At 35.5% G+C, this 26,632-nt stretch overlaps 1 protein-coding gene across 4 annotated transcripts in view; it reads left to right on the plus strand.

Moving 5' to 3' along the window:
* LOC111040924 (zinc finger protein 853-like) overlaps positions 1-17,972 on the plus strand; it is a 53,332-nt gene extending 35,360 nt beyond the window's left edge. For all 4 annotated transcript variants that reach the window (XM_022325000.1, XM_022324998.1, XM_022324999.1 and 1 more), the window contains 3 exons: positions 4,255-4,357; positions 8,559-9,010; positions 17,230-17,972. In XM_022325000.1, coding sequence (XP_022180692.1) covers positions 4,255-4,357; positions 8,559-9,010; positions 17,230-17,753 — 1,079 coding nt within the window. In that variant the 3' untranslated portion in view covers positions 17,754-17,972. The remainder of the gene's footprint in view (positions 1-4,254; positions 4,358-8,558; positions 9,011-17,229) is intronic.
* Positions 17,973-26,632: the final 8,660 nt, after the last annotated feature.

Raw genomic sequence — 26,632 nt, forward strand, 5'->3', positions numbered from 1 at the left:
TAATATGCTCGTAGAATGCTGAACACGTGTATGCGAAGTCGTGTCCTAAAATTAAACTGTACTATCAATCGATGTTGTAACATAATTGATTATTAAAAGTATAATTTCCTGTTATCAGATCTTAAATATTAGAAACATATAATGCGGGGATCTATCCCTCTCACACCCCTACCTCCTAGTTTGACCACCACTGGTCCGATTGGTTTTATTATTCTAAGGGATTGCGTTGAACTGGTTGATACTTACCAGTAATTTCGTTTCTATAAGCCACCCAAGTCCCAACCGAACAACGGCCTCTTTGGAAATTCACATTTCCGATTTAATTACGATGATGGGTTACTCATATTTGATACGATTGCACGATACTGTTCACAATATTTTATAATGAAAATTTATCATCCGACAATACGTTTGTGTATTATAGTAATAATATAATATTTGGTTGGACCATAATATAATGTTAGCCGGCGTCGTGGGTAGGCAATTTAGGGACATCACTGTCGCGGGTAACCACTGACAATGGCATTTTGAAATAGGTACTAAATAATATTATTTTAAAATTTAATGTAATTTTTCAATTAATATAATCTTCGTATCTTGGTCAGACGTTGATTGATATATTAAACCGTTTCTTGTTTATGTTATGTACTATATTATGGTCTGTACTTACATTTCGTTTCACATATTTTATTTCTATTCAAAACCGTCAATAATATTATACGACCATTGTACTATTGCAGTAAATTATCCGTCGCTCAACAGTCGTCCCTAAAGATTTCTCGATGAAAAACGACGATGGCGATGATGATGATGATGTGAAACACGTGTACGAAACGAATACGGTTTTGAACATCTACAAATAACGTTACGTTTAGACTTTTCAGCGGCCCCGTCGTCGTGTGTCGAAACGCGGCTTTCGCTTGTGACAAACGAGTCGGCTGCAGTAGTGGCATTTTAATTTCGACGCAGAAAACGTACCCACACACACCATCTGTGCGAATGTGATGTTCTTCGCCGTTTAACCTCTCAACGATATTTTAAAGTTTCGCATTTGTCTCGGGTGTTGGCTCGACGAAATTGGTTTTCCCCCGAAAAACACCCGATCGTTCGGCTTTTAGGTTTGCGTGTGTGTGTGTGTGTGTGTGTGTGTGTGTGTGTGTGTGTAATGGTTAGAAGGGTTTTTCTCTTCGTCTGGCACGAGACACCACGCTTGTGGAAATATAAGAAGGAATTGCACCCTTGGAAATCTCGTTAGAAACGTAGCGCAATTCTATGTCTCAAAGCTTCGGATATTAAATCGTTGTACGTGAAGACAACAGGTGGACACCACTACCACTAATGATTTCGGTGATGGTTACGATAGTAATATATCGTTATAACACTCATCCCTGTAGACTCCGTTGCTACGGCGCGTTTCGTGTCGACGACCCAACTGATATACGATGCTTGTATATATAATTATCGTTATTATTATTATAACAACGCGTTTGACTCTGTGTATACGGTTGGATAGGGTGAGGTTAGGTTAGGTGTCGTAGTTCACGAGTTTTCCTATAATGACTTATGTGGCTGTAATGCGCATTATGATTTCGAGCTGATGTTTAATACCTAGTAGTAATTATTTATTTACCTTGTAGATTTACAATTGTAATTATAGACTTAAAATCATAATGGCGCCGCGCGCCGTTGTTGTTATACTGATGACATTGCAGTTTTAACACGTTATTAATATTTTAATATCAAACCGTACACCACCTGACCTCACCGCCTCCGACGAAAACAACCTGCAAGCGGAGCCGCCGCCTGCGCCGCTACAGGTTGTCACTGAATCAACACGCGAATTCGTCACGTCCGTAAGTCCGTTTGGCTGCGTTGGCGGCAACAGTGGTGGTGGTGCTGGTAGAGGAAGCTAAAGGTGGATTCTGTGTCATTCCCTCGTTTGGCGGCATAATACAAAGTACGCGCTCACTCACACATATTGTGTATACAGCGTGTCAAAATAACCGGTCAGAGGTAGTAAGAGTAAATATTTTCACCGAAGCAAAAGGCCTGTTAACGTTTAACTTTTTTTATTATTTTAGTGACAAAATAGTTTTTATACTAAAAAATTTAGCTATGGATTTGCTGAACGTTAGAAAATTTGTTAAAATTTGTTTTGTATTACAAATAAAAAAAAAAAAAACTAAAGAACGAAAACTTACATCATTCTTGGTTTTCGTCTTATAAACTCTTATTCACAAAGTTAAGGATATCGGGTTCGAACTAAGATCAAACATTACACTTGGACTTCCTTGTCTGACACACTTAACCGGAATCCTTCAGACATTTCGGTTCTTATTATTTGGAACACAAACAAGTTCAGTGATGAACGTTATCTCTTAACATAAAATGTCTCTCTCATTGCCTGACAAAAACTTGAGTGTTGCTAAATTCTATTGGACCCTTCACAAAAAAGTATCAAGCGTGTTCCGAGAAGATTTTTACGGAATATTGGCTATAATAAAAGACAATGGAACACCGTTGACCTTACCACCTCCTCGATTACACCGCTAAAAAATATTCTACACAGTGCAAGTCCAGAATATGTTCCTTGCTGACGTAGATCTATGGCCCATAGACTATGGGCATTTTTTTCATGTCCAAACTCTTAGTCTCCGTCTTACCAACTTACGAAATAGCAAATTTTAGTTCACTAGTTTGAATACTATGCCGTTAGTTTTGATATGAGAGTGAATTTAAATATTATCAAACTTTTAGGTATGACATTTTTCTATGCTTAAGGTCGACGGATTTTTGATATTTTCATTTTCAAGCTAGATACGAGTATGTGAAATAACACAAATCAAATATGTTCATATCTTGCTTGATAATTAAAATATTCAAAAATCTATCGAAGCTTAAGCATAGATTATGTTCTTACCTAAGACTTTGATCATAGGCCAATTCACTCTAATATCAAAACTAATAGCACACTATTGAAACTAGTGAATGAAAATGTTCTATGTCGTACGTGTGTAAGACGGAAATGCATGTGTAGCGTCCTCTTAAGTGATTAAATATAATTTTAGAATGTGCTGCCTCAGCTCATTTGCTTCATTGGCGTATAATCATTATGAATACAATACTGTTTTTATTTAAATGATTTAATTTATTTAACTTTTGTGAGCACCAAACTGTTGGCACGTACAACAAGATACAACACTATACTTTCCAAACATAAATCCACCGCACTTCATACGGTTAAAATAATAAAACACATCGTAAAGGTACTCCCGATAATGTAAACAATTAAACAACATTGATCTATTCGATGCAAAATGTCTAATAATGTGTCAAAAATGATTATTTTCTCATTATTCCGCGTGCAATATCTAAATGAGTATACTTTGAAATTTTCTTTTTGTTCTTAGTTGTAATAATAATTACAATTTTTTTTTAAAACATATTTATTACGCGTCATGCATAACCACGTGTATTAATATAGGTATTAGGTACCTATGAACATATTCCATCATGTACTCATTAGTCATTCAGATATTATCTCAAATAGCGTATACTGGTTTTTTATATAAATAAATGAGTTGTTTGAATATTACGTCTAGCATCTCATTAATATTTGCAGAGTAATATTATTTTATAAAAAGTAGAAAAACATGTGCCTTGGAGGGTTTTCATTTAAGACAACACAGTAATAATTACCATATAATAATATGCCATAACAATCGTCTTGGAGTGCATGTTCGTTATGAGCTGCTTTTTCATTTCCAAAGTAAAATATTATGCAAAACACTGAGAAATAATTGGTAAAAATATATGTAACATACGATTAATACGTCATCTGAGGTAAAATCAGAAAGTCTTCTCCACAGCGTTTGACACAACAACTTTGGCCTATGGACGATGTACTTCGATGCATTATAAAATTATATTAAATTATCTAGGTAATAATATCATACAATGTATTATACTCGCGATTGCGAATGTCTATTTGTGTGTTCATTAGATGCTATAAGTATTACAACGAGATATCATCCCTTCAAACACGCAAGTAATGATGCAAACGAAAAATCTCCCAAAGATGAACTTGTGGTTAAGGGATGGGGGTGGACCAGGTCGTGACCATAATACCAAAAACGAGCTCTTCTCAGTTCCAATTAACGCGCGCGCATGCCGAGTACACATTTTAATTTACATATTTGTGTCAAACCAGCGAAAGGGTATGTGTAATAGTAATTTTCATGTTTTCGTTCGCAGATTACTTGAAGTATTGTTACGAGCTGGAACAAAAACAAAACTTGTTCAAGGAGCGAAGCAAAGAAGAAACGGAAGCCGCTCACGACCTGCTCGAACTCTCCAGGTAAAAACCTATTTCTAATAATATCATATTGATAAATGTATTGTTTTTATATCGAAAAACTAAAAAAAAATTCAGATAAATAGCCTAGAGTATAAAATATAATAATAACAATGATAACTACTATGGTGTCTGCGTTGGACGTTGTCAATCAGGTTAATTCTAAAATCAATAACTCAGCATAAAATAAAACGTACAAATCATGTCAGCGAGACAAAGGATTAATGTAAATAATTGATAATCAATAAAATATAACAGTCGAGACATACAAACAATCTAAATTATTAACATTTGATTATTAAGTACAAATATAAATGTTATATTGAATATTGATTAATGACAACACAATATTGAATTACATATTTGGATAAAATAGCATTTATTTTTTATTTTTATGAACAAAGTCCTAACAGTGTTAAACTTAATACTATATGCATAAGTAAATATATTAGAATCACACATTGTAAATACAATATTATAAAATTGATTTCGTAGGACTAGTAAGTCAACGATATTACGTTATCAAACCGAAATGCACTTATAAAATAATACATTTCAATGCTGCATAAAAAAACTCAATTTTTAATTTACGATTCATCTGCATAGTTATTATAATATAGTAACGGGGTAGAATTTTTTAGGACTTTGGTCAGTCAAAGCTGATTGCTGGTTATAGTCGTACGGGTTTTTGCCAACGCAGTAAATCGTAATAATACGTGGAAGTTCAATAATATTATTATAATACTATAATATTATCCCCCGCACAAAACACGCTATCTATGCGCGTGCATTAAAACGAAAGGGTCGATTATTCCGCCAACATTCAACTGTATTTTTTTTTTTTTTTGTCCACCGACCTTATCCTATACTGAGAATAGCTTCGGGGAGTGAACGTATATAATGTATAATAATATGGACGTGCCTATAAAATAGGCGTATAATGAAATTATATGATCGACAACCGTTGGACCGCAATCGTAAGGCGAACCCTGAACTGCGCGGCGTTTAATAACAATGTATTATTATCATAGATATCGGGTCGCAATATATTCGTTAAAAAAGTTTTCCGGGCAAAAAAATCCACAGAAATACCCACACGCTGACCAAACGATATCGACACTTTTTTCAGTCAATACGCAGTTTTTTAATACCGTAAAGCGTTCGGGTGTTCGGCGTTGTAATGACGTGGTACTATTATTTGTGTGTCTGTAATAACTTTCTCGAAGGAATAAAAATAATATATAATATCGAGTTATAAATAAATTTACAAAAAAAAAAAAAAAACCCATTGAATTTACTCTGCACAGAGACTATGGTAACTTTGGAAATTAAAACAATCCTTTGAAATTATTATTGTTGTGCGAGCGAGAATATCGCCAGGCGCGACGAGTGGCTTGTTTGAAATCGAAATAACCTAGTTAAAAAGTTTCGTTTCGGCACGATTTTCGCCATGCCCACAAAAATTTGTGACAATAATACTCTCTCCACTCCAGTCGGTTTCATATTATTTCCCGTGCGAAACTTACTCTCCATTGTCGTAACTTCTAAACTTTCACAAAGACAGATGTGTTTTTTTTTTTTTTTTTGGTCTTTGTTTTTGTTTTAATCGTCCCGATGCGATAATGGAATAAAAATAGTGTCCGCTGTTGAACGAAAACAAACCGCAATAGTATTAAAATAAAGAGAGGATGCTAGAATTATTAGGTAAAACGCGTATACGACGGCGTGGGCTTTAGAACGTCTGCGTCTGCGCACGATATTTTCGTGGTTTGTTTTTTTCTCCTTTGGTCTTTATAAATTGGATTACTCACCAGGGAATAACTGGTGCGAAAACAGTGTACACTTCTATATTTTATTATACGTCCCGCGCATTAAAGTATATAATATTAAGTAAAAACGGAAAATGCTGATCATCTTAATTAAACATTTTTTATAACTTTTGAACTGCTTGATCTCATAATATGGGTATCTAATTTGATAATATTATTATAACTAACAATATTCATGATGATTAAATTCAAAACAAATGATTTCAACAGCACAATGAAAAGTTATAATATTTGTAGTAAATTAAACTACCGTCCATTATTTCTGTTACATCTTATAATATAATATGCATAATAATAACGATATTTTGTGCATTTATTATTATTATTAATTTTTTTTCTCCCTCAGTTCGTATTATGTTAACTCTATACAGACAACGTCTAAAAAATCATGTAATTGATGATTTATAATTCAATAATAAAACTTGATCCGTCTCAATTGTTGAGCTGTAATAGTTTTAAACTCGAAGTTATTTCACAATAATAATAGTAAAAAAAAAAAAAAAACGTTTTAACCGTTTATTGTTTGCAATATAAGGTAAGCGCACAAATTATCACAAATATAAAAACAGATGACTACTCGGCCGGTGAATAATAATATTCAAATAGAATATTATAAGATTATATAAGTATGCTCGTTAATTTTCTATATTAGTAGTATTATGAATAGTTGAACACTGGCGATGAAAAATATAAATAAAAGCAAATGGCAGGTATACGCACTGTCTGTGTACTCACTGGCTTGCTTTCATAGTTGTGTTATAATATTATATAATTCGTTTTATAAAATATTATAATAATAATAATATAAACGTCGTAGTGCTTCATGCAGAAAAGACGTCGGTGGAGCTACTTGGAAAATTGTCGGAGAAATGTGCCATTATGAAAAAGCTGGAATTGCGTTTTGAATAAACGAGGGGGATTAATTTCAGAAGATAATAATACAACGGTATCACGGAATACGGTGTTGCGAATTTCCGTGAACTCGAAAACGACTGAAAAAATACAAATAATATTAAAGCTTAATCTCGAGTATCGAACGCTAAACTACTAAATGGTACAGTAATAATAATATGATTCGCACGCGTAATTTGAATAATCTGGATTTTTCACGATAATCTTGTGTACAGACACAAGACCGAGGGGTGGATGTAATTTTTCGCTGAATCTGCAGCGGGAGGAGTTACGTTGGCCGTCTACCAAAAATAAAAATACAATATTGCAGCTATTTGTTGTTATTGTTGTTTTATTTCCCCTGTGATTGATAAGACTCACAAATCTGATGTGTTCGAAGAATTGTTCAGAATGCGTTTACCCTTATACGGCACTTTGGTCGTTTGTCCCAATTTTTAAAAATCGAAAACGCGGGGAATATTTCTTGGTTTTATTCGAATGTCTCTGAAAATGTTGAAACATGTTGATGTATGCTAGTGGCATTGGTAGGTTAAAAACGACTTTATCAGTTATCACTTTACTTTGACACCACCAAACCGTCCACTCTACAGCCCGCACCAGCTAATATCACACGACTTATGCACCTGAGCGAGTTTGGATGGAATTCCAATACCATTTCGTTAACTTTCTTGTGTAGGTGGAACTACATTGGTGGTGACCGAGGAGTGCTTGTGCTTATTTTGAGTACACATATTTAGACCTCAACACTCCCACCATTCACCCTTAAAATACAATCAAATACGATCCTGGGAGGGGGAGGGAGGTTTTATGTTACATGATGTGCTATATTCGTTTTTATAATAACTCTTACCAATTCGAATGTATAAATATTTAAAATCATTTCATTATTTGAGTGGAATCTGTTGAACCTGCTGGATTCGGGGGACTCATACGTATTAAGTAAAAAATGTATTCGACTCGCATGAGAGTAATATAATAAATCAGCAGTATAAAATACTTAGGTACGACCCTCCGACGCCTCTTGATTTGGAATTCTCGAAAATATCATTAATAATAGAAACAGATCATTCATAAAATGCGTATGCCAACCCTTTCTTTAACCAATCGCCTCCAATCATACGTTTGTCTATACCACCAAATACCGTTAACGTCATAATATACTGTCATAATATTAGTTTGGTTTTCGTACACAAGACGCGATCGAGTGATATTTTATGATTCGAATATACAGATACATAGATACGTCACATTGATACTGCTATTTCAATAACCAAAAAAAATCAATCCTAACCTAACGTTTTTGAGAAACATTTGCAGTACATACTTCATGTACCATGGTGAAATATCATAATATTTACATTACACGTCTTCAATCACTACTATACTGCCGTCATGTATATATCCACTACACTTGGTACATGTATACCACGTTAATGGTTGCGGTTGTTTGCCTTTTCGCTTAGATCGTTGCCGCCACTGCCGCCACCGAGTACGGTGACCATCGCCGCACCCACGCCCCCCGAGACACCCCTCGGCTCGGGGGTGGGTGACGGGTGCCCAGCGTCGCCACAGTTCGTCTACGTGTCCGCGGCGGTTTCGGCCGCACCGCTTACCCCGCCTGCTTCAGAGTACTCGTCGGACGCGGAGAATACGCCGGCGGAAGCCGTCGGCGGCACCGCTAGCGCACAGGCTGTCGTGGTGGCCACGGCCACAGCCACCACCACCGTCTACAGCCTGATCGATTACGTCATCGAGAGGGGCGACGGCGGAGCGTACGACCCGTTGCTGACCAGAGACTTGAACGTCAAGACCGGCAGGACGACGACGACGACCGCGGAACACCGCCGGTCGACCTCCACCACCACCACCACCACAACCACCCAGGTCGTGGTCGGATGCAGTTCCGGGAACAAAGGTCAGTGTATAATATTATTGTTGAAATTGAAAGTTCAGTGGACATAGGATTAGGTGTGACAATATAGATAAATTACACGACTTTGTGTGGGACTATTTACATAACCGAATTACCCCGAACCCTTAACAGCCCTAAGACACCGTAAAAAATCAAACACCCTAATTAACCGGAACCAGAATAATTTTTAATTTTACAAATTTGGATGTGAACCATTATTAAGAACAATCAATTTTATTAAATAGGTATCAACTAGATTAAATGTAATAACATAGACGAAAATATGCTCAAAGTTTTTGGAGAGGAGCCTAAGAAGTAAGTTTTGATGATATCCAAAAATATTTTTCTCGTGCTATATATTTAATAATTTGTTCTCCAGCTACTTGAATCGTATCCCCAAAATGCATGTTTCGGTTCGACTATATCGGTGGATCCTAACTTACAGCGAGCGGCCTTTAAAATCAAAAATCGTTTCAACCTTATCGCAATAGAGATTTTTTTCCGGTGCTTCTGAGTTCTGATAACAATAGATAAAAAATTATCGACGATTTTACTTTGTTTACATTAACACATCAAATTAGTTTTTTCCGTCAAGATAAACAAAAATATGATAAACGCTCGAAGTCGGACATACAATTGTATGCCTGCAGCATAAAGGCCCTGCAAATCCTATCAATTTTTACCCAAACGACCTTAGTGACTGACAAAAATTAAGCTATTTTTAGTGGTTTGACTCAACAATCGTTAAGATATTCGGTGTTTCAATATTCGACGAAGCTTACATTGCATCGATCGGAGCATAAATTCAATATTTTTAACAGTTTTTTATACAAAAAATTTGAAAATTGATACGATTTTAAAAGGTTTATTCCCATCGTGAATTCGCTAAGATTGAAAATGTGCTCTGGCCGACGCAAAGTAAACTTGTTTTTGCATTCAAACACCTTTACTTTTTTTAAATCAAACTGTCATCACTGTAAATAGATTAATATTTGTCAGTCGCTGAGGTCGTTTTGGTGAAAAATTGATTTTCAATATTTTGATCTGACGATTAAAATGTCAAGTGCATGCGGGTACGTAATATGTATGATGCGAGTGATTAGTGGGGAATACACACACACTAATTATGATTTACTACACGCACAAAGACGAGCAGTGAGCGCATGGAACGAAATAATTCCCCAAACAACACAACTCCTTGAAATCGACAAGTTCGAAGACAAAAATGCACCTGACAGTTTTGTTCGGAGGCAGTGTACCTAAATAACTAAAAAAAAGCGTATTTTTAATTCCATCCTCGTCGCAGTTTTAGTGACGATGATATAAATTTAACAATGTGCACACCACCGCGGTAAAACTATTAATTAATATCATATAACGACAGCGATATCCGCGCGAGCTGTGTTGTGACGTTACAATACATTTACATATTATTTCCGTACAATACTTGTTGAACTCGGGCCCACTCGTACGCGTCACATTCGTATTAGCTGGAATTATTGCCGTGCTCGCATTATGTATAATATAACAGCCGCGGTATAGGCTCGTGCTCGTGCGCTGTTGCAGTTATTTCATTATTAATCAAAGCATTCGAAATTCGTCGGCGCCGTGCATGAATAATTCGCGTTCTTCGCCGGCAGTACCCGAGTGCGTTATTATATTACACACACACACACACACACACACACATGTATATAATATATACACATCATAATATACGATAGCTGCTAGTGTTATGTGCTCGCGATATAATTAATTGAACCTCCCGTCGTCGCCACCGCCCGCGCTTTTCATGTATATTAAATTGACCTGTCTCTGCAAAATTTCAATAATTCAGCGCACCGGTGCGAGCTGGCGGCCCCCTCGCACAGCCGCCGCCGCTTATGGAGTTGTACTCATAACACTATAATACTGTAATATCATTATTATTATTATTATTATGTATTATATTATTACGTCGACAAATAATAATATTATGTAGGTATGAATTACGAGGGAAAAAATCGTCGTTCATCGGCCGAGCTTCGGTGTGGCTCATACGGCCATTATTATAATATAGCGTACCCTTAAAGATTGTATAAATAATTGCAGTATAATATCTGGAACGTTATTCGAATTCGATATTTTTTTACATCATAAAAAACGAACGAAGAGGCGGCGGGCGCCGTCAAACGGTCGGAATGCGCCACGATGAGTTTTTTGTTTTTCATTAATTCCGAGGTACGGACGAAGTCTCAAAAATGCCAGTTTGGTTTTCCAGAATATCGCATAAATTACAATCGAAGGGACGCGTGGCAATCGATTTTGAAAAAATAAAAACTCATAAGACCTTTCTATTCTATTATAATATAATCGGAGATCAGTTCAAAGTGTCGTCTACCTGCAGTTGAGAATGTTGAGATGAACCTCATATCATTTATATTTTTAAAAAAGTTTCGAAGACAATGATTATTACTTATATGAAATTTAGCTAGGAGCTGTAACTCTGTCACTATACTCGTAAACTCATATTATTATGTTCTCCGAAGGTGGGCACGTTAAACGTAAAATCTGACTTAAGTAAAGTGGAAGCCAAGATCGATAATTTGTGAGTTATAAAAGTTAAGAAATAATACATTTAACTTTAAAACATGGAGAAAAATATTAACTAAACTTAGTTTAAAATACATACATTTTTTTTGATAAATATCACTTCAGTGTCAGTGTCGTCACGTAACATTATAGTGATTATAGCATTATGTACATTCATCATTTTGCAAATTATAGTTTGAACAATTTGTTAAAAACGCACCTCAATATTTATTTATTTTCACACTATTGTTGGACTAGGATGTAGTATTGTGTGACTACATACGTAATTATAAACTTAATTATAATGGAGGAATGTATTTTTTTTTTTGTTTATTTGTATTCAAAAACAGCGCGTGCATTGTGATAAGATAAAACCGAAAAACCAATTCATTAATTTTTATTCCACTATTGTTATATTATGTCGTTATTACTATGTTAGTATGGTTTTAAGTTTTTAAATAAAATTAGCCGGAAAAACTTAAGGAAATACAACGGGAACTTTAATCTGTCAAGTTATTAAGTATGATATTGGGAAATTGACTTAACGGCCGAGGAAAAAATTCAACAAATCAAAAAAACCATTAACCCTCGACTGGGCCTCGCATTTTTAACTGAGCAGTCGATGTCGTCCGCTATGCCTCTGAGACTGTTATCAGAAGCTACGTCTGAATATACATAGGTAGAACGTTCCTGCCGCGTATAATATATCATTAGTTAGGTGCATATATTTTTTTCCGCGTCGAAAACAATAGCGATACGCTTGAAGGCAGTCGCAAACGGAGCATCAGCGGACGATTAAAAGTTTCTAGATGGAAAAAAAAAAATAAAAAAACGCCCGCCGATCGGCTTTCGTTTTCCACGAACGGACTTACCAGCGACCTTACCCGCTCATATTATATTGTTTTCCCGCGTGCAGCAAGCAGGGCGCGGCCCCGCCGAGACGTTTTTTTAGCGCTCAACACCGCTAAAACCGAAGTCGTCGCGATGTCCGCGTCCGCTGTGTGTTATACCGCAGCGGGCTATCGATTTTCTTCCCCGCATATCATTATGCGCATATGACATGTATATTATGTGTGTGTGTGTGTGTGTGTGTGTGTGTGTGTGTGTGTGTGTGTGTGTGTGTGTGTGTGTGTGTGTGTGTTGTGCGTTTGGAATACAATAATATTATAATATCATATATGTACTACACGTATAGGTACTACACTCTCGCTCCTCGCGTCCCGAACGGATTTCTCGGAAAGATATATGGGAGGGGGGGGGTGAGGTAGAGTAAAACCGTGGTTCTGAGTGACCTCTTTTCGTTTTCTTTTTCACATCACGATTATTATAACGGAACGCACTCAGCTGCAGCAACTAGAGGGCGAGGGCAAGGAATACCTGCAGCCACTGAGTTTTCGGTGGTTATTAAAACCGAATAAATGGTATGGTACCTATGGTATGGTAAACCGGTATGGTACTCCCGAATCGCGTCTAACTTACAATACAAAAATATCAACCGCCATACCGTCATTTCCGAATTATATTTCTTTTATTTGTCGAAGTATACAATATTTATACATTTTACTAATATTATTCGACCATAGGCTTATCCATTATCAATATAATATACAAATGTATATCATAACCTTTTGAAAACTATCTATCGATCGTCATTATTACACCAATAATTTTGGAGTTTAGAGTTGGCTGCTATACTTCTATAACTGTTACATGTTTTTATCATTTTTTTTATACTAATTAAAAATAATAGCTAGATGTTTCGTGAAATGATATGTAAAAAAAATTAAATAATCTTATACGTTTTTTTTAGTGAGCCAACACGAACACGCAATCAGGATACTTATCTTAGGGAATCGATGGGAGTATCTAAGTTTTTGTGGGACCGTGGCATAAAGTCTCCTGGGGTCCTTAAATTTATTAAAATAATCAAACGATCACTTTTTGATATTTTATGTTGAAATTTATTTCAAACACCAAAAAAATAATATTATTCTCACAATTGTTATTTTATTGTAAAAATTGTAACCTAATATAAAAAAATTGGGTATTGTTGGTTAGACTGGCGCTATTGTTGCAAACGCATAGGGCTACCTGAATTCGGGCCGCAAACATGCATCTCCAATCCTGACGACGGTCGATTGATAAATATCAAAAACAAACTGACGGCCTTTCACCGTTTAAGTCCATGGGAAAATCACATCGTAAATATAGACTTATAGAGACTTGGCCGTTGTGTAGGTTGGATGACACTCACACACACACACTGAATATTATAACAATATGAGATAAATTAAACTATTCAACTGACTGTGACTAACTGTACGCCTTTTCATGTTCTCTAATCGGAAACGACGTCGTATTCTTCGAATCTGATACAATTATAATATTATTCAAATGCGTTGATCGATGAACTCCCGCTTTGGTTCAGACTGTTTAGTATAATGTGTACAGGGTGATTCATTAACCTTCAATCAGCCTCTATGGGTAAATAACCATTTCAAAGTTCCCAAGATAACGTACCTGCCTGCCTAATAATATTCTGTATAATAAAGCTTTTGATTGCACGTAAGTAGATTTAAATATTTAAGTCAATCGGAACTTGTTTTATTCAATCGGTTAACTTGACGCTACCACCAGTGTCGATTGCGATTCGGTTGTTTCGAAAAAATGTACCCAACCTGATCAAGTCTTAAAAAAAATCATGCTGCAAACTCTACTTGGTTCTATGAGAACATAGTTTTCGATTCTGAGTGTACACCTAACTAAAATTGATTTTACAATGATGTGTGGTTTTTTTCTGTCTGTTATCAACTTTTGGGACATTGCTTTGATTTCCTTCTTCAGCATATTTTCTGTTAGGAAAGTGAATCTAGTTGGAGCATTCGAGGAAAATAAGCTTTCCGCCAATCACGAACCATCCCACCGTTTTCTACAGTAAATTACATTATACCGCCATGACTAAAAGTTAATCATTTTACTATTTTAACTACTGAGGTTTTATGTTATAATAATATTTAATTCAGTGAAAACGACTTTATCCGGGCATGTGTGTGGTGTCCGGTCACTTACGTTTCAAAAACTTGTTAATTTCGTTTCCGATCGAGGGATGTGCTGATGTAATGTAATAATATCAATAGTCTCGAGATTTGTCCCACGATTTTTTCGGTTTTCGGTTATTTCCCTTGGACACTCCACGATCGACCACCGTAATCGAATGTGTCTCCAATCAGTCATGTCAATGCTGTTACCTCAATATCATTATTTGTAGTCGTATTAGGGCTAGAATTGAAATAAGTTGAGAATAATATATCAGCTTTAAAGCTTAAATTATCAAAAAAACATATTGAAATGTGTATTTTTTAGAGATTTAGAAGTACCCCCCCCCCCACAAAAAAAAAACGATTGACACTAAACAAAATGTTTGTTAAGAATTTTAATTATGTGTCATTTATTATTTTTAAGGTGGTACGTCTTCTGGTTTTTAAACTGAAATAATAATATTATAAATATATTTTAACAAAATATGGATGGTTTCATTACAATGATAACATGCATACATATCGAGCTCCAAAACGAAAAATTATATTTACAGTGATCAATGATAAGACATTTTGTCACAATATTCATAGGTTCAGAATAACATCCAAACTAGCAAATATTATTTTAACTAATATTTGATACAAAATGTTAATAATATTCTGCAAAAAAAATGCTACCGAAATAACAAAGTTAAAAGTTAATTTACTCAAAAATAAATTCAAAATAAAAATTGCTGTAAAAAAACAGTGCCACTAACAACAGCCCATTGGCTGAACCACAATAGTGTGTTCTAATGAAATAACAAAAATGATTGCTTCTACGGGTATTTATTACGAATTAAACATTTTCGAGGCAGGTGCTAACGTGCGTTACGTACCAGCATAAAATTAAAAAATGTTTCGGCGAGTAAACGTTTTGTAATGATACAGTCGTAGTAGGTTCCTGTTGTCTATTATGGTCGATTGGACTATAATAACAATAATAAATATTGGGCGTATCACCACGCAAACCATCCGTTTTACGGCGAGCCGTTCCGAAATAATAATAAAATATGATAAATCGTTTAATACTACAGTCGTTGTTTTTTCCACACAAATATAGAACCTCATACTTCCGATCCGACTCGGTATCGACTCCTCCTCTTCTGTCGACGGGCCATGGATAGTTCTTTAATCACATTTTCCTTTAAATTATACCCGGGGCGTTAAGATATTTTGTAACAGAGTTACGAGTATTTCTTTTGATACCGAACTCTTTGAGGGCCTCTCTCTCGTCGTTTCGCTCTTTCGCCACATTATATTATTTTATTTTATGTAAAGATTTACAAGCCGTATCAATTTTTTTTCCCGCTCGGTTTCCAATCCGTCCCGCTATCTCGCGTCTGTTTCATTTACTCTTTCTTTTCTCTATCCCTCTCTCAATTTCTCGTGGCGAGCATGATATAATATATTATTATATTAATAATTTTCCCTGCGACTCTTTTTTCGCTTTTCCGCCACATTAATTTTCTCCGGTGGTATACATTATAATATTCTCTATGGTTTTAAAAATGTTTACTTTCATTATTATTTATGCGAGAAAAATATCATCCGATTACGAGTGCTGTGTCTGTTGTGTGCTTCAAGCGGCGGTGGATAGGAGGTAGCGCAACTCGTGCGTAGGTATTATTTATCGTTAAATTTCGCATTAGCGTGAATCAGTCGACCTGAATCCCTTTTTGTTTTCAACCTCGTGAAGAATGAGGAAAAAAATTGGTAGTTTTCACACCGGTGCAATGAGCATATATATATTGTAAGCAGCAAAAGTTTACACTTCACACCATTGTAACGATTCGTTTTGAAATTAAAACGCCTCATAAAAACCGCATCAGATCTTCAGGCATGTATAATTATGAGTTCTACTTTTGGATGCATCTCAACTCATACCACGGGCGATCGATAGTTTCACTTTATTAAAGAGATTTCACTAGTATATAACTATATTGGTCATTCTAACAACACAACTGTGTGACTGAAACCAAAAGCTTAAAAACTGGTTCACTACACCCAAAATGTGAACTTTAAAGTTAGTAAATGGTGTCAGTTTTCTCAGCAGCATTAAAGCCCCCATCATTTTGAAGATTAAACCGATTTATAAGATCTCAATTTCAGTCGAGGTCACGGTGAAAATTATGCGTAATGCCCACCCGACTACACACACCTACGACTTTCAAGTCCCTTTTTGAAATACCAACACCCTGCAGTGACTGAACTTTCATAAATCACATTAATTTATATTATAATATATAACAAATGACTGAGTGTGCCGAGGTGGTTGTTTTCAGCCACGAAAAGTGATCTGAACGCAAGCATCGAACGGTGTCACCAATTCCCGGGTGGGCGACCGCTCGTGTTTTTATCGACGAATCCAAAATCACACACACACGTGTTCCAAATCAACCATACCCCCNGGTATTATATAATGATTTCAACAATGTTGTTGTATAATATTCAGGAAAATATTTGCTCAAATATTGCAAGGTGAACATACGTAATAAAAATATATCATGTTTTTATTAATAAATAACTGACTTTCGTGTTTTTCCATGTCTGGCGCCACCACACGCACTGCAGCCCGTTACACGTGCACCGACTGCGGCAAGCACTACGCGACGTCGTCGAACCTGTCCCGGCACAAGCAGACACACCGGAGCCTGGACTCGCAGTCGGCCAAGCGGTGCAACGCTTGCGGCAAGGCGTACGTCAGCATGCCCGCGCTCGCCATGCACCTGCTCACGCACAAGCTGTCGCACGCGTGCGGCGTGTGCGGCAAGATGTTCAGCCGGCCGTGGCTGCTGCAGGGCCACCTGCGGTCGCACACCGGCGAGAAGCCGTACGCATGCGCGCAGTGCGGCAAAGCGTTCGCGGACCGGTCCAACCTGCGCGCGCACATGATGACCCACTCGGGCGACAAGAACTTCGCGTGCCACTGGTGCCGCAAGTCGTTCGCGCTCAAGTCGTACCTGAACAAGCACCTGGAGGCGGGCTGCGCGCCGGCGGCCGCCGTGGCCGCCGCCTCGTCTCCGTCGTCGTCGCCGTCGTCGCCGCAGCAGCCGCAGCAGTCGGACGACCGGGACACGGCCACCCGGGACGGATAACGTTGTCATGCGGCGCCGCAGCAGCAGACGCCCCGACGGACGTCGGTCATACGGTTCGCCGCCGCTGCAGCCGCCGACGATTCCGTCATATTGTTGTCGGACTAATGACGACGACGACGACGACGACGACGACGAACGATGCAGCCGCCTCCGCCGCCAAAGTAACATTGAAAAAAAAAAAATTATTATAAAGGTTTTTTGTTTTATTTTTTTTTTTTTTTTTTTATCAGAAAAATATCATCCGATTACGAGTGCTGTGTCTGTTGTGTGCTTCAAGCGGCGGTGGATAGGAGGTGGCGCAACACGTGCGTAGGTATTATTTATCGTTAAATTTCGCATTAGCGTGAATCAGTCGACCTGAATCCCTTTTTGTTTTCAACCTCGTGAAGAATGAGGAAAANAATAGTGGTACTATGATATGATATTATTACTGTACTTAGTTTTTAATTATCGGTACGTCTAATAATATAATAATTAAGGACATATAGGTATATTTAAGGATAGGTTTTACGTATTTTTTAAACTATACATTTTAGCTGATAGCAGTATGATCGCCTAGTCATTAAGACAACGCAATATTATTATTATTATTATTATTATTATTATTATTATCATCATCATCATCATCACCATCACAGCCTGTGCCTAGCAGTACCTCTAAGCGCGCGCCATTTATTTACCGGTACACATAGGATCATAATGTTATACATATAACATAGGTATAGTGTGTTTTGAAACGAGCAATAATATTAATGTTATAAACATTAAACAGTGTTAGGCTGATTTATATATTTTTAGAGAAACTTTTTTTTTATCGTCATATTGATTATAAATAAATATAAATATATTAAGCGATTACCTCGTCGCGGTATGTACGTTTATTACGGTTTTTTTTCCTACGACAATTTTTACGGTTTCACGACGACTATGATATTAATATTGTAGTCGTATCATTAAATCGGTACGATAATATTATTATTTATGTCCGTTCGACAGCGGTCGCGCTCGATCTATAACAATTATAGTATAATAACGATACGATTTTAATTGATTGAGTTTTTTGATAATATTATTATTATTATGCTTTTCTAGCCGTTTTTGGATTTTGTCTATTGGGCGGGTATTATATAATGATTTCAACAATGTTGTTGTATAATATTCAGGAAAATATTTGCTCAAATATTGCAAGGTGAACATACGTAATAAAAATATATCATGTTTTTTTTTCATTTTACTTTTTTATACAAGCCTATATATTTATATATATTATACGCGCGATGAATGTTTAAAAAACGTTCGGTGTAATAATATTATGTTGTTGAGTATCGCTCGGTAGCACCTACTTGAAAATTGAAATCCAACTGAAGAGTTTTATAAAATAACAATTGTATTCGTACACGCAGTAAAAGTATAGTATATTTTAGTAAGTAGTTGTATTTCGATAAAACATCTATAGAGTATAGGTAATATTATTATTACCCCACCATCATTATCATCATCGTACACCACTCGGTGGGTATTGATATTTCACCAAAAAAAAAAAAAAACCAACCAAAATTATGTACAAATATTTCATTAGGGTATATTATATTCATTTTTGCTACACATTACATCGTATATGGACACAACAAAATAGGATTGAACAAAACATTAGCAGGCTGTGATTTTAAAATTTTAACTGACTGTGTCAACGATTTTCGTACCGAATCGAAAGCGGTTTCAATATTTGATTTTTACACAAGTTTCCAGGAAAAAAAATTCGAAAAAACGCATTTGTTTACCAAAATTTGTACTACTCATAAACTTTTACGATAGCGTATTATTATTATATAGTGATTATATTATAATTATAAACATTTTACCATTTTTAAATTTAATCAAAGGCTGAGTATAAACATATTATTTTTCAATAATATGTACGAATAGATTATAGTAAATAATAGGTTGGTAGGTAGGTCCGTCCTTTCCTGCTGTCGAAATGATTGTCTGAAAATTGTGGGCGACCCTGTCATAACGGGGCCTTAGCAATCGAATTTCCGCGATCACTTTTTTTTTTTCTAATTAAAATATTATTTTTTTATATTAAACCCCCAAAATGAATTTTCGAAAATTCGTCGTCCCGGGAGCACGCATTATCTCGAACCTAGTGCGTATGAAAGGCGTTCAGTGAAATCGTACGACCGGAGACGACAAGGGACGTCGTTAAAAAGACGTTTACGAAACTCACGACTTTGGCCCCGATGATTCGGACTAATTGTTATTATTCTCCGTGGTGCAGTGTCAGCGTCTCATCCGAATTAATGATCCGATCGTTAATCGCACGCACTGAAATAATATTCGTTTATATCGAATACGGCCGATGTAATAATGTATTATCATTTTAATAAGGTCGAGAAAACCTGCTACCGCCGCGAAGTTATTGTTTCCGAAGACGATATCATTTAATTGTCATAATTATTATTGTTACTATTTCGTTCAATAAATTATTGAATTTCCGTCGATGGCGTTCGCGGCGCCGCCCCGGGTCGTATAACGTTGTGCGATGACGTCCGTGGTACGAAGAGCTTTACAAAAAACACCCGACCACTTTTTTTTATATTTCGCATTCTTTTTTACACTTTCTCCCGCCAATCCGAGCTCATACGCATGATATTTTGCATTTTTATTGCGTCAATAATTGCATTTTTTAATGGTTTTTCTTTTTTACAACTTTCAAGTCCACGCACAATCGTGTAAACACAAACGATACAATGTGTCTTATTATCTGCCTTGTCGTAACGATAATGATATGTTTTTGACAGTGTCTTAAGACACGTGTTAGGTCGCCCGCGGTAATACCACATTTTCGTCTCACTCTCGGGGGCAGATGATTTCTCTCCGATTCCGAGTTCGTACGCTTCTGCCCATAATAAAAAAAATATAACATCGTCACGCCATAATTATCTCAATAATGTTCGTCTCGAGATTTCAGAAAATCATTTCCGACGACCGTCCGCATCGTGACGATCGACAGTATTGTAACACTTTTGTATATCACTATAGACATTCTTAATTTTACGTATTATTCTAAGTTCCCGCGTTATCATTATATTTTGTATTTTAGGAATAAACGTGCGCAATAGCAGTATACACACGAAGCTTCCAATATTTTATAGGTAAGGCACGGTGTGCTCGCCACGCGTTGGCGTATATAGAGAGACTTATAATAATAGTAATATAAAGTAAATATTATATTATTATTATGATAACTTTGGCAATATTATCATAATGTTATTTAATAATATTATAAAAAAATGTAGAGAGAGAGAGATGAATCGTATTTTTTAGTATTTTATTCTCAGTAGTTTAATTTATATTATAATAATAATTATCGTACTGTACGTATTAATATATATCGATTTACATATGCGTATACACAAATATATAAATATATATATATATTCTGTATAAACATTGTATTTGCTTTACCGTTTATCATTGTAATATTGTATATACCTAAATATAGTAATGTAATAATAATATTAATCATTACGCATTTATACAAACACAATATTATAGTCTTAGGTATAAACCAATTTGACATTGCGCGATGCAACCAATAATAACATGTTGATATTATCATCGTCATCATCATTATCATCATCATTATAATCATTGATTTTAATATTATTTTACATTTGACTAATAGATAGGGTTTTGGAACATGATCTATGAGACTATATTATAAACCATTTGTATAACCACGATTTGTAATGCTCAATCAAATTTTAAATGTTTAGTTTTATATAACGCAACGACATAATAATATGATTATTGCTATTATTATTATTATTATTCTTATGACATATTATACCGTACTGATTTGTGAACGAGAACAAAATACGTTCATCCGTTTTAGCTGTAATATTTATCACATTATTGTATCGTGTGTAAACGCTTCGTATTATGACCAGCCGTAATACGAATCGCGTTATCGCATCGCCATCGTCATCATTAATATTATTATTATTATTATTATTATTATTATTATTATAATTAAGTAGATATTTTAAGAATTTTTTTGACATACATTTTTGTAGCGTGTTTTTACCGATTTTTTTTATATACATTAGTTTTTAAGTTGCGCATTAGTCGTATTATATTTGTAATATTCGTATGACATATTATTATACCTTATTGTGACGGTAGGGCCGCTGATCGCGGTCGTAGTGATGTTTATACGATCGCATTCCGTGACTTGTAATTATTTATTACAATAATTGTACTAATACGAACACTTCCCTCTCCACTCCAGAGCGCTTTGGATACACCGACGAGACAAGCGAGATAAAGCGATGTAAATTAAAATCCAATCAATCATAATCTCGAATTAGCGGTAATAAAACATATTTTCAAGAACCACAATAAATACGATCAAAGGGATCAGTATTACGTCGTGTGCGGAATCCGTTGATTATAATATTTTTTCTTGACTGTTGTTTTCGCAGATTTTGTAGATCTCAGGGGCAAGTCCGACCAAAATAATTTCGCGTACAACGAAAGTACACATTTATTTGTATAATTTTACACGAAGGGTGCTCGGAGGAGAACTACCCTATGCCGAGTGTAGACTTTCCGAAATCACCGACGCGTGTCATCAAAACTTCTAGCTTCCGCGGGGCTACCACCTTTGCTGAGGTGACGTCCGCCAGACCCTTCCGAGTGCTTCCGGCTGAATAACTTATGATTTCCATGACTCTTCTTCGCGAACCGAAAAGGTAGAGATAGGCAACGAAATGTAAAGAATATAAAAATATATTATTTACATGTAGAAAACGTCGTGTGATGTTAAGTGTTACATATATATATATATTACTATAAAAATCTCGATTTTACGAAAACATGAATAATATTATAATAATAATTAAAGTGCTTTCTGCGAAAACCAGACAAGCCCAACGTTTTCGAAAGCGCACTTCCTCCGCGAAACTAAACAGAGAAAAAATATCTTTGAGTTGTTGCAACAAGCACACATTAGCTTGTTAGTTTCGTTTTATTTAAAATAATATAAAATAAAAAATATAATTGTAGTGAAAAACCCCTTCAGATAAGTCCAAGTTTCTTTCGTTTTCATAGAATTTATATTGATGGAACAGTCACAGTTGACGAATAAACAAACAAAAATACCCTCTCAGTGTATCTATTATACAATTCAAAACCATTAAGTGTTTTTCATTCATTCCGAAAAGTTCTGAGAAGTGGATTCATCTGTTTTTCGCAGTACGCCCATAAATCGACACCACATATAAACGTATCATGGCTCCCTGATTTACGTCCTCTACAACCGGAGACATCGGGTAAAATCGGGTCTCGAGGTGGCAGCATGCACAACATTATTCACAATTTACTTGTTCCTCAATAATTACGCGAGAGAGCCGCAGGGGGTGCCATAGGGCATGCCCCACTTTATTCTAGTTAATATTAATTATTTTGTCACTATTGTCACTCGATCGTCACTACGCCTACAGCTCCGATATCGCTAAAAATTATTATTATGTCAATAATATCATGTTTGCGATCGCCTTTTCGCTTGTAATACTCATACTAAAAACTTTTAAGGAGTTGGGGTTCTCGTCTAATTCGAATAAAATTTCTCGCGCGTCCTTTATACATCTAGTCATTTACTCGTCCAGTCCTTGACATCTAGTCATTTACATCTAGTCATATTTTACTCATCTAGTCCTTTACATGTAGTCGTGTTGAAATTTATCGGCGTGCGCGTACCATAATTATTGTATCATGTGTATGATACACGCGTGCCGCTTGTAATTATTACGACATTATGATATACATATTGTAAGATATTATACTTCCATTCTTGTTTCGCGTTTGTTTTAAGTATTTTTTTTTTTTACCCCTTTTTTTACGTGTTTATTCTTGTCGTTTATTATCATCGTAGGGTTTCGATGTATTTTATTTTTTATTTAAATTGTAACTATATTATTGAATCGCTTGTCATTAAGAAAAAAAATATAATAACAATAAAACCATCATTATATAATTTGATACGTATACACATAGGCGCTTGTTTCGATATCATAATCCGTATCGATGATGTTAAATGATTTAAAACCGTATCTTCTGTTCGTTTCTCCACTGTGCTTTTGCCTTTAATAATAAATACATCGCGATACTTGTAATAACCGTCACGTATAGCATCGGAATAAAAAAATGTATTTACAAGGCACATTGCGTTAAGTGCACAATTTTTCGTAGCAGAGCAGCTTAAAAGAACAACTTTTGAAAATCAAATTGACCCGACAGTTTAGAAAAAAAAATGTTCGTTGGCAAGTTTCGATGCGTATTTATTATGGAGTATTAGTTGTTTAAAATCAACATATTTTTTTCTGATTTAAAAAGTTTTTAACCGACACGACACTATTACCTCATAAAATCATCTAACGTACCTATGTATACGTATCATATTAATACTATAATATTAAATTATTGTATTGTGAAACCACAAAATTGGAAAAAAAAATGCTTAGGTAGGTTTATCACTTTATCAGTAACATTGTTATTATTAAATTATATTTGCATGCCACAGCTGCAGTATCGTTTACAAAAAATAATCGCTATAATTATAAAATAACAAATCGTTTGTAATATCGTATCGCATAATTTAGTGTGTACGATAGGTAATAATAATATCGTCGTATAATAATGTTATTTTGTACGGCAGTATAAAAATATGTATTGTAATAACAGTAATAACAACACAACATGTTCTCTTGGCAATAATAATGAGCAATATCATGTGAACTTTTTTTTTTACATTGTTTCAGTAATAAACGATTCTAGTTAATAAAAAAAATAAATACAAAAGTGTTTTTATAATTTGCTATCCTCAAATTTTATTTTTCAGCTATTCGTGGTTTTTTTTGTCGACCACGAGACATCACTTGGACATTACAATACTATTATTAATTATTATATAGGTGGGCCACTCATAGAAGTCAGCGACGCCGTTTGGAGGTCATCTTTGGATTATTTTTCACACATATTTTTGATTTCACATTAATTGTTCAGTCGCCCGCAACCGGTGGTTGTACAGGTGGCGCACCGTATTATTATCGATTATTATTGTTAAGATTCGTTTGCGAATTAGAACCGTAATAAGTTGTACTCGTGAATCGACTAATACATTAGTTTAGAACATACGTGAATTACTACGATCAGGTATGGAGGTTGGAGAGAGGCCTGCAGTAATTTCGGATAAGACTTGAGATAAGCACACATAATGGAATGACGATGAGGGGTGCTTGCGGAAAGAGATACTGCTCTTAGACAGTAAGTCAGAAACAGACAAAGAAGACGTAGGTAAGTTATTTTAATTTTACTTCGCCGTTGAACATGAGAAATTCAATAATAATACACAGCCGACGACGGTTAGGCATATAACCGACATAACATTGACGCTTAGACCCGTTCCGGGACATGATTTATTCAGACAATTATTCCTTTTATGAATATACCTTCACTGTTTGTAAAGCAAACGCAGACACTTACAAACTGTCAGGGAAACTAAAATTAAATTTCTTAATCATGGTATGTGCAGTGCATTAATATTATTGAGTTCAACTCGAAGGAAAAATGATTTTCATAACAAATTCGACCTGTGGCGACTAAAAATATTGATATGACAGCGATCCTCGATCAGACTAAGTCGATGTAATCTACGAAAATACAATAAGCCTTCAGAAGAGAAAATATGTTTTCATTTGAGCGTCCATGTACAGTTCAAGAAGGTACACATACGATATTATATTTGCAGAAATCTGCAGGGGTGATGATCACAGTGGCGGCAATGGGGAAGTTGAGCCCGGGGGCTTATCCACCAAAAATAAAAACAACCCCTCTCAAAACATAAATGGGTGGTTGGGTATATAGTATATTTCTCCAAGCTTAATGACTAAAGATTTATTTTAAAAATAACATCAGTTGACAGCCACTTGTTCTGATAATGTTGCCAATAGTCGAGTCTCTGCAGAGTGGTTAAAAAATGAAAACAGTCGGCTAAAATTTTTTTAAGACAATCGCGATAAGACCAGTTTAATATTCTTTTAATCATCATTTCCACGAATTTCGTTTATTTTGAGGAATCAAAGTCGTTACAAGCAAGAAATTATTGATTTGCATTAAAACAGCAGCTGGATTAAAATTTAAAACACAGTGTTTTACAAAACACTGCAGTAGTATTTATTTGTACAAAAAAAAAAAAACAAATTCTTTTATTCTCATCATACAGTTACCGAAAATGTGTTCACAGACGAAATCGAGAATTTCGAAATTCCCACAACCACAACGATTATTTTTGTTTTTGAACCACGGTATAATGTGTATATGCGCTGACCGTTCATAACTCCGAGCCTCGGGACGCCGTGGCTTAGCAGCCGACGACGGAGACGGTGTCATAATAATAATAATATAATAATAATAATAATAATAATAATAATAAATTACTTTTATTTTAGAGAAATAGCAAAGATACCATGTAGCACCATTACCAATGATGTCACATTATGTTCAACCAAACTATTTGGATACAAAAAAAAAATATAATAATAATAATAATAATAATAATAATAAATAATAATTATAATGTGTCCATAACAATGGCAAACGTTCGAGTGAGCCGGTCGTGGGATGGGTGGGAGGGGGACGGCTATAATATATAATGTCGTTATTATATATGCGTGTTAAATAAATAGTGTGTTATTCCACCGTCGCCGGTCCGCTTAATCTGTGCGAAATTTCTCGTGGTTTATGTCCCGGGGATCAAAATATGTATATCTTTGTCGTCGTCGTCGTCGTCGTCGTCGTAGTCGTACGCTGTAAAC

This window comes from Myzus persicae, unplaced genomic scaffold, assembly GCF_001856785.1.
Source record: "Myzus persicae strain clone G006 unplaced genomic scaffold, MPER_G0061.0, whole genome shotgun sequence".
Classification (NCBI taxonomy): Eukaryota; Metazoa; Arthropoda; class Insecta; order Hemiptera; family Aphididae; genus Myzus; species Myzus persicae.